This window comes from Paramisgurnus dabryanus, chromosome 20 (genome assembly GCF_030506205.2).
Source record: "Paramisgurnus dabryanus chromosome 20, PD_genome_1.1, whole genome shotgun sequence".
Lineage (NCBI taxonomy): Eukaryota > Metazoa > Chordata > Actinopteri > Cypriniformes > Cobitidae > Paramisgurnus > Paramisgurnus dabryanus.
Window position 1 is genome coordinate 18,602,360 of NC_133356.1, and position 18,158 is coordinate 18,620,517.

An 18,158-nucleotide genomic window follows, 5' to 3' on the forward strand; every position below is an offset into this window, starting at 1 on the left:
CAGGTATGATAAAAGTAATGATGAACTATAGACGGTTTCATCTGAGGTGCGTTGTCGTAGTTTCGCCTGTGGTTGGAACTTTACTTCCGGTCTCTGTTTGTTTAATGGTCTGACTAGTGTATAAACTGAACTCTGGAACAAATACCTCCTCGAAAATAACAAATGTTTTGGTTTCCTAATGACGAGGGTGACGGTGTTAAATGTACACTGCTGGTGAATATATGGGTACCACCAGGTCAGGTCTGGTGGTACTCATATAAACACCAGCAGTGTACATTCAACACTGGTGATTTTTCTATGTGTTTCATTGCAGAGATTACCGGAAGTTATGTTTGTTCCACGAAAGGCGCTTGTTTATGTTGTTATGTTGTTATTATGTTGTTTAGCATATACAAAACAATGAATGTCTTTAGCATAGATGTTTCAAAACGCAACGAAGCACTATGTCATTAAACAATTAAAGTTACATGTTATAAACTGGCACATAGTTATACTTTATTTAAATCAGGCAGATGTGTTGGTGGTTTCAGGAACCAAAGCTATACATTTTCACAGGCTATTGAACTGACCTGAAAGTGATGCACACGTTTTATTTTGGAATTTCTTTTCCATTTCAAGACAGAATGCTGTGTCTTTCCAGGCATAACTATCCATCAATTGTGACGTGTGTTACTGGGCAAACGCATGGCGTATGATAAAGTATCAAAAACAACTTGCAACAATTCCATATGTGGTGTCGTATTGGAGAAACTTTGTTAACAATATTGATTGGAAAAAGTATGGACACTGTCCCTTAAATATTTAATAACTAATAAGCTGAGGGAAGTATCATTTAAACTGTTACATAGGTTTATCCAGCTAATACTTAAAAAGATTTAAAGTGAATTTATTGTGGTGCCCCCAATGAAACAGCACTTCATATTTTTTGGGAATGTGATTAAACACAATTATTTTAAATTGATTTCTGTAAATATATTAACAATAACTTACTGGTGAATTTTTCATTGTTATTTAAAGATGTATTGTTGGGCTTCTATATCACAAACAAAACAAGAGAAAATGAATATTATATAATTAATCTTCTCTTGTTACTTGCTAAGTCTCATATTCATCGCAAAAAATTCTCGCATCAAAAGCGAGATTTATTATTATTTATTATTTTTGAAAAGAAAATTCGATTATACATCAAAGATCTTTCATCTTCCAAAAATACTAAAGCTATTAAGACATTAAACCTGTGCTCCATCCTTAACTGAAATCCCTGTGTAGCCTTTACTTATTCTTTTTTTTTCTTTCTCTCATTATTGTAATAATTGTATTTACAAATTTTATATAGCTTTGTACATTTCCATGTAACATTATATATTGAAACCCTGGTAATAAAAAAAATGATATCAAAGTATCGCGAGAGCAGACTGCTCTGCATGCTTTCTTGTAGCTCTCGCGGTACTTTTTTTTGCGGATCGATCTACGCATCACCATTGAACATTGCAGTCAGGTGGCCATGGCGCGTAATCTGCTTACTCACTGCAAAATGCTGTATATGAAGTCATATAGTTTGTATATGTTGCTGTGATTCATATTTATACAAGTGAAACGTTTTTATTTTCAAAGCAACCGAGTTGGTGCCCTACGCAAACTACGTACTCTGCACAGGGAGCGGCGGTACTCAAGACGGTCTCATTGAGAAAAGTAACCGTTGAATTGGAAAGAAAGAAAGAAATTACAGTATTTTACACACATAGATGAACAAGTCTTTTTTATTATTGTTACTTATCTAAAATAGGACATCCTTGATAGCGTGTGCAGCCTGTGATCAGTCATTCGTAACAGACTTTGTTTTAAAATTAATACTAAAATCTTCCTGCGTGACTTACCCGCGATACTGCGATCTGCACGAGGTCCTTGCCTACCAGTTGCTGATGATGCCCTTCCCTGAATTGTGTGCTGCTGACAAGCTTAATAACAGGTTGGTAAAAGTTTGATGCGGTAACGTTAAGAAAAGAAATCACGACAAACTAACATGATTACTAACAACAGATTACACTTGATTTGGCAACTATTATCCACGTTATAACTCAATTTAAAAGCATAACTTCTTTAGAATCAAACTTACCTCAAAATTGCTGATGCTTTTTTTGCTTTTGAATGCCAATTAGTTAAAAAAAATTATATATATAGATATATATATATATATATATAGATATATATATAGATAGATAGATAGTGTTTAACTTACTCTGGACTCATTCACTCACTCACTCATCGGTCTAAATCGGTTGTAGAGTTAACATCTACAGTTCAGTAGGCTACAGTATGCCCTGACCAAGACAACTGCATATCGCCTGAGTCCTAACTAGTATGTGAATTGAAATATAGTATGTCTGATTTCTTCTGTTGTCACTATGCGTTAAAATATATACACTCTTAAAAATAAAGGTGCTTCACAATGCCATAGAAGAACGTTTTTTTTGTCAAAATGTTTTTCAAACTGGAGATGGGGGGCCCCAGTTTAAATACATTTTATAAAATACATTAATTCTACATTATCATAAATTCTGTGTAATGAAACCTCAGAAAAATAAGGGTACTATGCAACAGCACTACATTGCATAATTTAATGGCCTGTTTTCACAGACAAGGTTTTGCAAAAGCCAAGACTAGGCCAAATATTAAAAATGTAATATATAATATATTAATATGTAAAATTAAATTAAGACATTTAAGCATCTTTTAACAACATGCCTTAAAAAAAGAAGTTACTGATGTGTATCTTGACACAAATCAATGACACTGGCATATTTTAAGATTTGCCAGTGCAAGTTATTTTCAGTTAAGACAGCTCCAACATGTGTCTTAGTCTAGGACTAGCCTTAAACCTTGTCTGTGATGGGGAGATATGTTTTGTTTAATTTGAATGGTAAAGAAACACGCCCACATTTTGGGAATATCACTTATTCGCCGTATCCCCCAGAGTTAGATAAGTCCATACATACCTTTCTCATCTCCGTGCGTACTGTAACTCTGTCTGACGCAGCCCCCTCTAGCTTAGCTTAGCACAAAGACTGGAAGTGAATGGCTCCAGCTAGCATACTACTCCCAATAAGTGACAAAATAACACAAACATTTTCCTATTTATTTGTTGTGATTTGTATAGTCACACCGTGTACAAGGTCATATGAGACACAGCCATCTTTTAACAGTATACATACTGGAACTATATTCTCAGAAGCTGAAGTACTGCTACTAGGGCGGAGATGAGAAAGGTAAGACTTATCTAACTCTGGGGGATACGGTGAATAAGCTAAAGTCCCAAAATGTGGGCATGTTCCTTTAAGTTTTGGAATGTTTTAAGTCATACATTTTCTTGGAGGGGGCCATGAAGTGAAGCACCGTACACAAGGGGGACTTCACCACAAAAGTTTGAGAACCACTGCTTTAAAGCATCTATAACACCTGAAGGTTCTTCAGATTATAAAAAAAAGGATGAAGGAAATGGTTCTTTAAAGAACTTTTAACTAAATAGTTATTTGAGGAACCAAAAAAGGTTTTTTTATGTCACCGCTGGAAAGAACCTTTAAAGCACCTTGTTGTTTCAATCCAAAATGCTGTAACATTTTCTGTGTTATTTAAACCCAACAGCTGGGTTTGTCCCTTTTTGACCCAGTAGTGGTTAAAAATAACCCAGTATTTTTAGAGTGTATACATTTTCTTCATAAAATTACATTGCCCTAACAAATCCTCTATTTAATATATAATAAATAAGAAAAAAATCTTTAATCTATGCTGGTCTTGTGACATATCTTTGGTAAGACTATCTGATTGGCTTTGAGCAGTAAGAGGATGTTACTCTCACACTCACGTGCTGTTGACAGGAAAGGAGGATGGGCGAATACCCCAGAGCATGACACACAAAAGCTAGCCTGTGTTACTAATTGTGTCCAATTACTATAAACCCAGTTGCCCTCAGTGACATGCATTTAGCAATTCACTTGCATTGCAAAATGGATTACAGGGAAACGAGGTATTCGTTTCCTTGCATAGTGAGATTTTGCACAATTTAACATCCTTGTATGTTTTCTCCTGTAGGTTCATTCCCTGTTTACACATTTTAGGGCAAGAATTCCTGTTTGACCCCTTAATGTCATTTTTTGGTCTCTTTTTTACTGTCCCCCTGCTGATCACCCCAGATATTACATCACTAACTCTGATGTCTCCTTGTTTTCTCCTGCTTCGCATATAACCAGTCTTTATAACCGTACTGGGACTGGACTGTTAAGAATAGAAGCATGAAGCTACATTGCTCTTTGCTGATTTGACTTTAGCTGTACGTACGATAGCATTACTCAGCATTTCACTGAGGCTGTTTAGGTTCGAAACAGGCCACCTCAAAATCCCTTTGGGTCTGTGACGCATTGGGGACGTGCTTTACGTGACGCTCTCTGGTTAAGCCCCTTTCTTTTCTTAAGTCCCCTCCTCCAGACAAAGAGGAAGAGAAATAGGGTTAACACAACAAAATAAGGAAGAGCAAAGAGAGACTGAAAAGGAAAGAAAAGAAAAAGAATGAAGGTGGGTGAGGAGTAAAGCAGGCAAGGAGGGGGCTGTCAGCTGTGCTTGGCCTCAAAAGCCTGCCCATAAACCTCAGCCAATAGGAGAATAGTGAATGGGCGGTGCTTTAGCAGTTTCCCATCCCAGCCTTTGCTGCATCTCATGCGAGCACATTATATACAGCTAGACTTCCTAGGCCGACGAGGAACAGACAGACGGTTGCTGGGAGAGGAACACCACTACATGCCGGCTTCTCTTATTACAGTAAACACACGTCGCTTCTGAGCCTCAAACCCATTTTCCTGCCTTACTGGAAAGGATTGTAAGGTAACTCTTCAGGCTTCAGGAATTTTTCACCAAAGAGGTGAAGCAGGATGATAGCAGCACAGCTTCTGGCCTACTACTTCACTGAGCTGAAGGATGACCAGGTCAAAAAGGTGAGTTGTCATCTTTTGTACTAAACGTTGATTTTAACGGTGACCGTATGTGTCCTTCCTTGCTCTTGCAAGTTCATGAAGATGCGTGACTGCAGGTGTCACTAAGGCCGTAGCATTTCGAAGCATGTATAGCCTCTCGTCTGAGTCGTGAGATGCGCCATGCCTCACGTACCTCTAGCTGCAGCAGATACGTCATACTCCATGCGCCAGTGATGGTAGGAGGATGAGGTTTACCCTTGTTAGCCATCGCAGCAGAATGTCGGATATGTGCTGCAATGTCCTTGAAAGCAGGATGTGGGGCGTCGATGGGGCATGAGGAGAGAAACGTTTTTTTCGTCTCTGTGTGTGAACGTGCTGATTGGAGAGTATGTCTCCATGTGGGGGAAGGTGGTCCTGAGCATACAAAACCCCCTCCCTCATGGGATCGGGTTACCACAGCCATCTGACAGCTCGTGCTTTTATGGGAGTTTTGACGAAGCATTTTAGTTGGAGGGAGGAGGGGGAAAGACACAAACACTGAGCGGGAATGCGTGTATGTACGTGCCTAGATAACTTTGTGGTGGTGCATTTTTTTGTATTTTGACTCTTGTGCCTATAAAAAATATAGGTTTTTAAAAAACACCTTTTTAAATGTGTGCTTACTAAGGAGTTAGCTTTTTGTGTTAACTTAAGAGTTAGTTAGTGGCTTAAGTAAGATCAAATCTATTACTTTTTTATTTGTTACAAGTCATCTTTATTACCGCATACTGAGGTAAAACCTTTATATGATTGTATTTAGAAAATATATACACCAAATAAATTATTGACATTTATATATTTGGTAGATTCTTTTATCCCAAAACAACTTACAGTGCATTCAAACTATACATTTTCTCGGTATGTGTGTTCCCTGGGGATCGAACCAATGACCTTTGTGTTGCTATTGCTAATGCGAAGGTCTACCATTGGAGCTACTGGAACTCAAGGCGTGAATTTAATTGATATACTCCTTATCTTATCCTTATGCTTTTAATTCCTCTGACACCAATGATGCAAAGTCATTCATACTATAAAACTGCATCATGGATTTGATGCGTAAGACATTATATAGGCCTCATTAATAACTTAAGAAGTCAATTTAGTCACATCCTCAGAAACAACAGTTATATTGTTTAACAACATGGCTACTGTAACAATGAAACCTATCCTGAGCTGTGACACATGCAGTGTAACACCTGAGCGCTGCTCTCAACTGATAAGAGTTTTTATGACCGCTATTCTTTACTAAGGTGATTGCAAAAATGTTTTTAGGGGAAACAAAAATCTTGTTTTACAGTTATATCTAACATTACTCATTTTAAAATGTATAAACAGATGAAAATGCCTTTGATAAAGCTACCATTTAATTTGCATTCGCTGAGACTTAAGGCCTTTTTGAAGGCCTCAGAAGACGGCGCTACTTTTCATGTTGGTTATGCAATGACCTGGCTTACACACCCTCCTATTGTTTTGGTCAACTTACCAAATTTAAGAGCTTTAAATAGTTTGAAAATGTTTGTGCAGGAAGTCATAATTGAAATAGAGACTTTTCTTGTATGTGTGGTATAAGTAATTTGGTATTATATTGGTATACATATAGATTTAATATATATATATATATATATATATATATATATATTAAAGGAATTTTAATTATTATTCTTATAACAGGTTTATTATTAATCTGTATGTTGTCAAATAACTAAGTAAAGTATATAACTAAGTAAAGCACATAAAGAAATTAAAAACACTAATGTAAATAAATATTCTACCAATAGCATCAAATGCAACATTCAGCCTCAATCTCACCTCACATGTGCTCACAGTATTATAAATCATGAGTCAGCATACACAAGAGCAGGTGCTCATGTTTATAATTGTACCTAATTCTCATTCCATTAGACTTTAATAAAACATTTTCAACTAGCCATTTACTTGACAAATATTGTCTGTGTTTATGAACTGTATGTCTCATAGACTTTTGGTATGGCTGTTAAATCTAGTTTCTTGGTTTTATATTTCAAGGACAGAATGACCTCCCTAAAATGACGGATATTGATTTGATCACATTTTAGCTTGGCACATGTCAGCATTAGTGTGTGTGTTTATTAATAATATTGATTACAATTAAACATCTCCTTTAAGAAGACATCAAATATTTACTTAAGTTGTTTCTGAATTGAACACAAGTACTGTATGTTCTCCTAATAGTAATTTGTTATTTCCTTTTTTTTTATCAGATTGACAAATACTTGTTTTCCATGCGGTTCTCTGATGAGACACTGCGAGACATCATGGCCCGTTTCCGAAGGGAAATGGATAACGGTCTGGCCCGAGACACCAACCCAACAGCTACTGTCAAGATGCTGCCCACCTTTGTAAGGTCCATTCCTGATGGATCAGGTCAGTCTGCAAATCTTTTGGACACATTAAAATGCACACACACATGCACACATACATACACCAAAAGTAGTCTTAAGCAAATCCATAATAATTCCACAATTTTTCTTTAAGATATATTATGATACTGTTAAAGCATTTACACCACTGTCTTTTTGGAGTATAGTTTTTCTTTAAATATATGAATATGCATAAATTCACATATAGCTTGCAAATACAGTCAGTATTGGCCATGTATTGTATAGCAAACTGCAGAGTATGCATTTCTTATATTACTTCTCTTCTTTGTATCTTTTTAAAATGCTTTTACAACAGGAAGATAAACTAAATACATATTGATGTGATGACTTAATGTAATGTGATCTGTACTCAGACACGAGTGAGGATTGTTTTGAGGAAAGTTATTACACTTGTTGCGAAAGTAGTAACAAAACTAGTTTAACCAGTATTCAGTTTGTAACATTATACAATTCCTAACTGCTATTGTTTCAAATAACTTTTTATATTATAACCTTCATTCCAATCCTCCAATTCATGTTTTATAGCAAAGAATGGTGTGTCAATATAGTGTGGTAACATTATTGAACCAATTCTTCCTGAACCAAAACACATTTGAGTTGCATTTACATGTGACCATGCCTTTCTGCATGACCTGCAGCCTCCAATCAGAGTCACTGGGTTACATCACAGATTATGTGTACTGTAATCCTAGATTGGTACATGGCAGTTGATTTCAGTAAATGTAATGCATCCTACAGACATCTCTCATGTGTATTAATACATTTAGGTGGTTCTATGTCAAGTTTAATTTTAGCAAATGATTACAGATTTATTTGTAAATCAGAGCAATGCTAAAAATATGGATAACAATAAATCTTAATCTTGTTGATTTGTGTGATTGATGCACCTTGTTTGTAGTATAGTACTGTACACATAGATCAAGTCTAGAATAGCCTGTCAAAAGTTCACCTCCCTGGTCACAAGTTATTGGACACTAGAGTATAAACAGTTCTACTTATCTATTAATATCCCATTCATATAATGCCTGAGTGTTTACAGAAAGCCTGTGGTATTTGAAAATGCCCTATACTGAAAACCAGTCCATGCTGGTAAAGCCGGTATTCCAGTCTAGGTCAAACTGGTGGGTTAGCTAGTTTTAGCTGGTGGGTCAGATCACTGACCTTGAAAGAACTTATGTGATTTATTGTGGTTTTTACTGTGATTAATAAATTTAAAAACTATCACTGTAAATAACATGTTTATAACGTGAATCTGTCTACAATGGAATACAATATGTTTAGTACGGCATGTGATTTTGCTATGTTTGCTAAGTGATCTAAAACTACTTTAATGTGATCTTAACTTATAACCTGAACTGAACGCAAAGGAGATAACGGTATTAAAAATCGTATAAAGCACATTACATTCAAATCTAACAACATGAGCTGGTCAGAAATAAAACCCATTGAGTTTCATTGTTGCTTGGCAACATGAACTGAACATAGTATCAACAATCTGGGCACGTCGAGGAGCCTTCGGGAACAAGAATGATGCATTTTAACATGCCATTGCTTTTCTCTGTTTAATCTCTTTTACTGTAAAAGTCACAAGCAGACTTGTTAATCACCGCTTTAGTACAAACATTTTCTGCCAAGAATGCATGGCTATGTGTGTTTATAGGCTGTTGACTGAGAGCGCTGCCTGAGTTGATTGGTTAATGTCTGTGCCCAGCTCAGTTAAGCATTCCCGAATAAGCCCCCTTGGTCACTACCAAAATAAATGTTGTTACACAGTTTCATCATTACAAGAATAGTACACTATTGCCAGTTTCAGTTGGATTATGATGTGAGATTGACAGTACTGGCATATTTCTTTTGGGTTGCCTAAAAACATTTTCCAATTAGATTTCGATTAAAATGATTAAAATTCTTCCCACCCCAAAGAAAATCTCATATACTTTGTCTTTTGAAACCCGTAAGAACTTGGACAAAAGGAGATATTTAGAAATGTATTGGTTGTTCTTTCCCATGCCTTTACAGTGAATGTGGCTGGATCTTTTAAAGCACATAATATATAGTTCTTTCATACATAAAGCATTTTTAAAATGAATTTTTATTTTCTGGGTTAACTTTGATTTAAAATGTGGACTCTTGATTGTGTTGAACAATAATGGTAATAGGTACGATTTTTTAAATTCTCTTACAGAAAAAGGAGATTTCATTGCTCTGGATCTGGGTGGCTCTAATTTCCGTATTCTGCGTGTAAAGGTATCACACGAGAAGAAACAGACTGTGCAGATGGAAAGTCAGATATATGACACACCAGAAGATATTGTCCATGGCACTGGAACGCGGGTACATACAGTATAACCAGTTCTTCATTCAAAACACACTTCATAATTACTCATCAGTAACAAGTGTCTAGTGTAAATATTTTTAGTGTAAACATATATGCAAAGTTACATACAACAACAATAGCAGGTAATATGATATTATTGATGATATTTTTGTGATTGGAGAAACAAAGAATTTCACATAATACAGGGGTGTCCAAACTCGGTCCTGGAGGGACAGCATCCTGCACACTTTTGCTCGAACTTGCCTCAGCACCCAGTTTCTAGTGTGCTTAGTAAGACCTTAATGAGCTGCTTCAGGTGTGTTTGAATAGGGTTGGAGCTAAACTTTGCATGACACCGGCCCTCCAGAACCAAGCTTAGGCACCCCTGACATAAAATATCTTAAATGAGGTGTTTTCATCTTCAGAGGTCCTATCATTCATCTTCTTCTAATCTTACTTGTCTCCATTCTTTGCTCATTGTTTCCTGCAGCTGTTTGACCATGTTGCAGAATGCCTCGGTGACTTCATGGAGAAACATAATATTAAAGACAAGAAGCTTCCTGTGGGATTCACATTTTCATTCCCTTGTGCACAAAGTAGACTTGATGAGGTAATGAAGAATTTGATTCACTTTGAGTGACAGTTTTGCAGCCATGTAACACTTTTCATAATAAAAGGTATCCTGGTTATAAACACATGTATGGCTTAATAGATCAACACTGGGTTTTGCAAAATTCATGTAAAAATAAAATTAGTATAAATGTCATAGTTTTGATAAGCTTGAAAAAAAAAATTTAATCGAAGGCTGACATTTTGTTTTTCTTTACTATACATGACGTCAAATGGTTGCAATAAACCACGTTCTATTAAAGCTACAGCGAGGTAAATGTGATAAACAAGTCTTCAATCAGTAGATTAACCTATAAAATGAGGTGAAACAGAATATGAGAGCTATAAACGCACACAGACAGCAGGTGGCGATATTTGGTCATTTAAAAATACAGCATCAGGTCTTCAGTTCAGCCCTTTAACAGAGAGTCACATAAATGAAGAATTATACAAAATACGAATGAAATAAGATCAAAATACAGGCGATCTGAGAGGTTAAAACTATAGAAGATACCATTGTATTACTATACTAAACTGTAGTAATATTTCACAAGAACCATTACACGTTAATTATTTCAGAACGCAAACATAATGGCGGCCTCTATAAGTTAAAATGAGTACTACATGTTGGGTTTTTATTTGAAGTAATGAAACTATTTAATGTGTTCCTATCAATGAATTTTAATAGTTGAAGCCAAAAATTAAGTATCAAAGCATACAAGTCTTTATAGTTGGGGTACCTTAAGAGATTTATATTAATCCTGTACACATTTTAAAACATTGATTTTAAATTTTTTAAGGCTGTTTTGCTGACTTGGACCAAACGTTTCAAAGCCAGCGGGGTTGAGGGAATGGATGTAGTTAAGCTGCTAAACAAAGCCATCAAAAAACGTGGGGTAAGTTTGATTATGTAATTCCTAATAGGGATGTACCGATACCGATACTGGTATCGGGTATCGGCCTCGGTATCACATTTTCTAAAGTACTCGTTAAAAGTCCCCCGATACCTGGAATCGATACCACGGCTTGAGAAATGTCTATGTTTGAGCGGCGTGTAAGGGGTTAATGCCTCGTGTTGTCCAAAGAGGCAGAGTTTACAACAAACTGGAAAACTAGTCCTTTGTTTTTTTGTTAAATTATATGACTAAAGCTGTTACCTGTAAATTTAAATCATGGTCTTTTTATTAAGTACTCGGTATTGGTATCGGCAAGTACTGAAATGCAAGTACTCGTACTCGTATTCCAAAAAAGTGGTATCGGTGCATCCCTAATTCCTAATTTTCATCAAGTTTCATCAATACGCTGAAAGACCAGGGGGACATTTTTTGTAAGAATTACATTTTTTAAACAATTTAATTTGCAGGACTATGAAGCAGATATTATGGCTGTAGTCAATGACACTGTAGGAACTATGATGACCTGTGGCTTTGATGACCAGCGCTGTGAAGTTGGCATCATTATTGGTAGGAAACCAATATAAATGTAATACCTACAGACCCCTAAATAGATTACATTTATTGCACTCAAATTGTACATTTGTATCATTAAATAATGTTGCTTTTGATTATAATGTAACTTTTGTGCATAGGTTTACAGTACACAAATTGATCACAAATCAGAATAACACTTTAAATAATATCCGATCAAAGCTTTTCTTCAACATCAGTGTGTGATGGCATATGCATCTCTGGTCTCTCAGGTACCGGCACTAATGCGTGTTACATGGAGGAGCTCAGACACATTGACATGGTGGAGGGAGATGAAGGCAGAATGTGTATCAACACTGAATGGGGAGCATTTGGAGATGATGGAACACTGGAAGACATCCGAACTGAGTTTGACAGGGAGATCGATCGTGGGTCTTTCAACCCCGGCAAGCAATTGTAAGTCACAAAGGCTCTCACAAAAAAGTATTTTACCTTATCTGTTCAGTCTTTCAAAAACAAATGTTAATGTTTCACAGGTTTGAGAAGATGGTCAGTGGGATGTACATGGGTGAGCTGGTGAGACTAATTCTAGTGAAAATGGCCAAAGAAGGACTGCTCTTTGAGGGCCGCATCACCCCAGAGCTGCTTACAAGAGGAAAAATTGAAACCAAGCATGTTTCTGCTATTGAGAAGTTAGTCATCAGTCATTTATTAGTCTACCGGTTTCTCTTTAATTCATTTATGGATTAACATGGTTCAAACTCACATCAATCACTCTATTCTCTAGGAGCAAAGAGGGACTAACCAAAGCCAAGGATATTCTGACCCGCTTGGGTGTCGAGCCATCTGAAGATGACTGCATTGCTGTGCAGCATGTTTGTGCTATTGTCTCTTTTCGCTCTGCTAATCTGATTGCTGCCACTCTGGGCGCGATCCTCACACGTCTCAAGGACAATAAAAATGCCCCACGTCTCCGTACAACAGTGGGCATTGATGGGTCCCTCTACAAGATGCACCCACAGTGAGTATTACATTTAGATAATTGGTTTAAAATTAAACTGCGTTCCCTTTTTACTTTTTGTAAAGGAAATACAATGAATAGATAATTTAACAATACACAGAAGCATACACTGATAAATGTAATGCCAAATGTTTCATGCCTTATAAAGTCAAATAAACACCCTGAATTCATACCAAGCAATACAGTTTTGAAAGGATAGTTTACACAAAAATTTACATTTTGTCATCATTTATTGTTACAAACCTGTATAACATTTTTTTTATGATGAACACAAGGGAAGACATTTTGAGGAATGTTTGTAGTCAAACCCATCAGAGGCCCCATTGACTTCCATAGTATTCGTTTTTCCTACTATGGAAGTCAATGGGGCCTCTGATCGGTTTGGTTACTCTCAAATCCAAAGATTTAACACTGACCTCTCTAGTTAGCTCTTGTAACAAAGACAAGTTCTATTAATACACATTTAACAGGAGCAGACGTGCCTATTTGTTTTGACACTATGGACATACTATAAAACTCTATGGACACTAAAAGTTCATAGAGATCAGATTCATTTCTTTGACATTTATATCACCAGGTTCACATTTTAAAGCCTTCTGTGACATATAGCAGTTAATACTCTGTTTACTCTGTGAAACTTGAGAGAGCTGTAAGTTTGATATGATTTCAGAACAGTATGCTAAAAAAGAACTTCACACTAATATTTATGGTCACAAGCTAGACATCTCTGAAAACTATTTTTAATATGATGATTCTGATGTGTCTCTAGATATTCCCGACGTCTGCATAAGACCGTACGTCGTCTGGTGCCAGAATCTGACGTCCGCTTCTTGCTCTCTGAGAGTGGAAGTGGCAAAGGTGCTGCTTTGGTTACAGCCTGGGCTTACCGATTGGCCGATCAAACACGTCAGATCGCTGAGACTCTGGCAGAGTTCCGGCTGAGCAAAGAACAACTACTGGAGGTGAAGAAGCGAATGAGAACCGAGATCCAGAATGGATTGAGCAAGAGCACCCAAAGCACAGCTACGGTTAGGATGTTGCCCACCTATGTGCGAAGCACCCCGGATGGATCAGGTAAAATTATACAACAATTTACAGAACAACATTGTGTATTTCCTTTAGTATGGGCAAGTAGATTTCCCTGATTTTTCTCTTGTAATTGCCACAGAATTATAATGTTAAAATCATACAAACCATCCCCTGATTATATTACATCATAATATAATCCTAGGCTTATTCAATACGGATGCATGACATTGTTTTATATCCCTGTTGGTGATTAAAGCTGAAAAGATTTAACCTGTATCCCATCCTATATGCATTCTCTGTATCTGCATCTGAATTTTCTCTTTGGTTCAGAAAATGGAGACTTCTTGGCCTTGGATCTTGGAGGTACAAACTTCAGGGTTCTACTGGTTAAGATTCGCAGCGGCAAGAGGCGAACTGTGGAAATGCATAATAAAATCTATGCTATTCCGATTGAAGTAATGCAAGGAACTGGAGAGGAGGTGCACAATCACTTTTGCATTTTTTTTCACACTGTTTAAAGACTACAAAACTATTTTTTTTAAATCTTTTGAACATCTTTTAATGCATGGAATATATCAGAAGTCTTAAACCTTTTTTTAAATATTAAATGACTTGGTTAAGATATTTTGTCTTGGAAAATAAATAAGAGCTGTTCATTTTTTTGAATTTGATTTTATCTGTATCTTTGAATTAATGGCATCAAATGAAAGATTGTAACTATTTTTTTCCCAACTGTTCTTCAACAACCACCTGCAGCTCTTTGATCACATTGTGGCCTGTATATCTGACTTCCTGGATTACATGGGAATGAAGAATGCCCGGCTGCCTTTAGGCTTTACCTTCTCCTTCCCCTGCAGACAGACCAGCCTGGATGCGGTGAGCTGGTTTTTCTCTTAACTCTTCTAAATGAAGTTTTAACTCAAACTGCTCATTGAATGAAATCCTAATATTCTCATTCTGTGACGCATGCAGGGAATTCTGGTAAAGTGGACAAAGGGCTTCAATGCCACAGACTGTGAAGGAGAAGATGTTGTAGGTCTCCTGAGAGAGGGGATCAAACGAAGAGAGGTGAGCCATAGCATACTGTCACAAAAGTGACATTGATCGGCAATGCGTGTGCAGTTCTCTTATGTTTTGTATTTGTTATATTGCGCACAGGAGTTTGATTTGGACGTAGTGGCTATAGTGAACGACACAGTGGGTACAATGATGACCTGTGCATATGAAGAACCCACTTGTGAGGTTGGACTAATCGCAGGTACAAAAACATAATCATATAACACATATTCAATATTACATTTAAAATGATATTTAACTATATATATGTACAGTATATACCCACCAGAGCTTGCTAAGATGTGTGTGCGGTTTTAGGAACGGGCAGCAACGCCTGCTACATGGAGGAGATGCGTAACATTGAGACAGTGGAGGGAAATGAAGGCCGAATGTGTGTGAACATGGAGTGGGGAGCGTTCGGTGACAATGGCTGCCTGGATGACATCCGGACTAAATATGACGATGCTGTGGATGATCTTTCTCTTAATGCTGGAAAACAGAAGTAAGCATTTCTTACCCTGTCAATAAATGAAACTTTTTATGTACCATATTTCATAAATTGTTCAAGAATAGAATGCATCTTAATGTTTAATGTATAAAAAGTGTTTCGAATGCATTTATGTTTTAGCTCTTTATGATTTATGCTGTTTGTTTATGTTTGTTTTCTGTTCACTTTCAGGTATGAGAAGATGTGCAGTGGTATGTACTTGGGAGAAATTGTGCGAAACATCTTGATTGACCTGACAAAGCGTGGTTTCCTCTTCAGAGGTCAGATCTCTGAGACTTTAAAGACCAGGGGTATCTTCGAAACCAAGTTCCTTTCCCAAATTGAGAGGTACAACAGCAATTGTCTTATATATTGTTTCGATCCATCATGAAAATCAGACATTAAACACCTGTTTTCAGATTAAAATGCCCAAATTCTATAGTAGGCCTACTTTTTGTTTACATACAGTTATATTTTGTTTAGCATATCCTTTTTTAACAAACTGCTCAGTGTCTGATTGGCTCAGTGGCTTGAACATTTTGTCAATCTTTCCTCTAGTGACCGTTTGGCACTACTGCAAGTGAGGGGCATCCTGCAGCATTTGGGTTTGGACACCACATGTGATGACAGTATTATTGTCAAGGAAGTGTGCGGAGCTGTTTCCCACAGGGCAGCTCAGCTCTGTGGAGCTGGGATGGCTGCTGTCGTGGACAAAATCCGGGAGAACCGTGGACTGGATCATCTGGACATCACTGTTGGGGTTGATGGCACTCTTTATAAACTTCATCCACAGTGAGTCATTTAAGTATTATAATTTGTACACCAGCAGGCATTTGTTACGTGTTTTGTTAATTGGTTAAAAAATTTGAGGGACTAGTTCACCCCCATATCAAAATTCTTTCTTGACTTACCTTCATTAGTTTGCAAATCTTTATGATTGTCTTTCCACAGTAAACTGATTTAATGGTAGTGTTTTTTTTTCATGCCATTGAATGTGGATATTCTTCATTAATATCAGCTTAAATTTTAACCTGATGGCCTGTTTCCTCTCCACAGTTTCTCACGTATAATGCACCAGACTGTAAAGGAGCTCGCCCCCAACTGCAACGTCACCTTCCTCCTTTCAGAAGACGGAAGTGGGAAGGGCGCTGCCTTGATCACTGCGGTCGGGTGCCGTATCCGTCAGCAAGAACAAAAAAACTGAATCCTGCACAGAACAAACCCTCAGCCCTCTCCAAGCCTCCATTATCTCCATGTGCAGCTGTGACTTTGCTCTCCTTCACCAAGATCCATTTGCTCATGCCCAGAGCTGAGGTTTAACTCATTGCTTTCTGTTTCACTCCTTTATAAAGTATTTGTTACTGTAAGCCTTTCTCTATATGTGTGTGTGTCAGTGTGCGTTATTAGGGGTCGGCCTATCTCCGCCCACCCAAGATGTATAAGATGTTAAAATGTTGTTAAAATATTTATGGATGTATATTGAGGAAAGGGAAGAAATGTAAACAAAACATTGCAAACATTAAAAGTTAAGACATTTGACCAATAGGAATATATTATTTATTTTATTTTTGTATTTGGTGGCTGCATTGTACCATGATGGAAGTGATAGACGTGGATTCCTGAGATAAAGAAGATATTTTGTCGAGCGTATGTCAAGCTAATTCCAAAAGTTTGTGTACTGTATTTTGCTTGTGGTGTGAATATTAGGAATTGCACAAAGATTTCATGGCCAGAGTGGGGAAGAAAATTTTAGCCTTGAGGTCACAGCTGCTATTCCTCTGCAATCATTCGTAAACGCTTCCCTTTTGGGATGCCCCTTTTGTAATAGTCAAATCATATAAATGAGTAAGAAAATATATTGCCTTTGCCTATTAACCCTCTCTGAAATACTCTTACCATATGATAACTAAAGACTTGTTCCGCACTTATAGCTTTTGTCAGCTTCTTGCTGTGTATGTACGCAGATATGCAGGTTATCATCCCTACAGTTCAGATTTCCAGCTAATGTCTTTCTGTGTGCCCTGGCTTGGTTGTTTGTGAGTGATCACATGTAGTTAATGTGGGTGAATCTGTGTAGTGACTCAGAGATGAATGCATGCCTTATTTGTTAGCTGAGGTCTAGCATCCACTGATTTTGTACAATTTCATAGTTGCACTATTTAAATAGATGTTCCTGGAAAACATATAGAAGAAAACCATTAAAATATTTTGAAGAACTACATTTATGTTCCCCTGTTTCCTTTTAAGTTGACCAAGCAATTTAGTGTTAGGTATCTAAACCTTGTGTGATGTGTGTGTGTGCAATAAAAGAAATGTCTTTTCTATCTTAAATGAATGTACTGTACTAAAGGTTGACTTGCAAGGTAATAAAGGTATGTACACCCAACGCTATCTCACGAGAATTCGTACATATTTTACGAATTGGCTAATTCGTATTAATTCATACGACCACATTCGTAAGTTTTTGTACGATTTGTCTTGACCCCTGTGATGCTGGAGTTAGGGGTTTGGTTTCGTTGTTGTTGTTGTTTTCATGAGAATCGTACTTTTTGCACAATTAACTTCATACGAATTAGCCATCTTGTAATATATGTAAACTCAAATAATCCACATCTGATCTGACCAATAAACAGTTAATTTTAATTTCTGGATTAAATAATTTTATATTTAAATACTTTGCATCGTCCCCATTCGTGTGATTTTTAACATCTCTGGGAAACCAAACAATTAAATTCAAGTTTTTAGGCAAAAGACTAGTTCTTGTTTAAGTTTTTTACACACACACACAC

At 36.9% G+C, this 18,158-nt stretch overlaps 1 protein-coding gene across 1 annotated transcript; it reads left to right on the top strand.

Moving 5' to 3' along the window:
* The first annotated feature begins 4,691 nt into the window (after nucleotides 1–4,691).
* On the top strand, nucleotides 4,692–17,590 carry hk1 (hexokinase 1). Its single transcript, XM_065296841.2, has 18 exons — nucleotides 4,692–4,985; nucleotides 7,244–7,406; nucleotides 9,609–9,757; nucleotides 10,231–10,350; nucleotides 11,150–11,245; nucleotides 11,713–11,812; nucleotides 12,049–12,232; nucleotides 12,313–12,468; nucleotides 12,564–12,797; nucleotides 13,567–13,871; nucleotides 14,157–14,305; nucleotides 14,583–14,702; nucleotides 14,799–14,894; nucleotides 14,985–15,084; nucleotides 15,201–15,384; nucleotides 15,562–15,717; nucleotides 15,928–16,161; nucleotides 16,426–17,590. Exons 1-18 carry the CDS (start codon nucleotides 4,923–4,925, stop codon nucleotides 16,571–16,573), a joined length of 2,757 nt encoding a protein of 918 aa, XP_065152913.1. The 5' UTR covers nucleotides 4,692–4,922; the 3' UTR covers nucleotides 16,574–17,590.
* The last annotated feature ends 568 nt before the right edge of the window (nucleotides 17,591–18,158 follow it).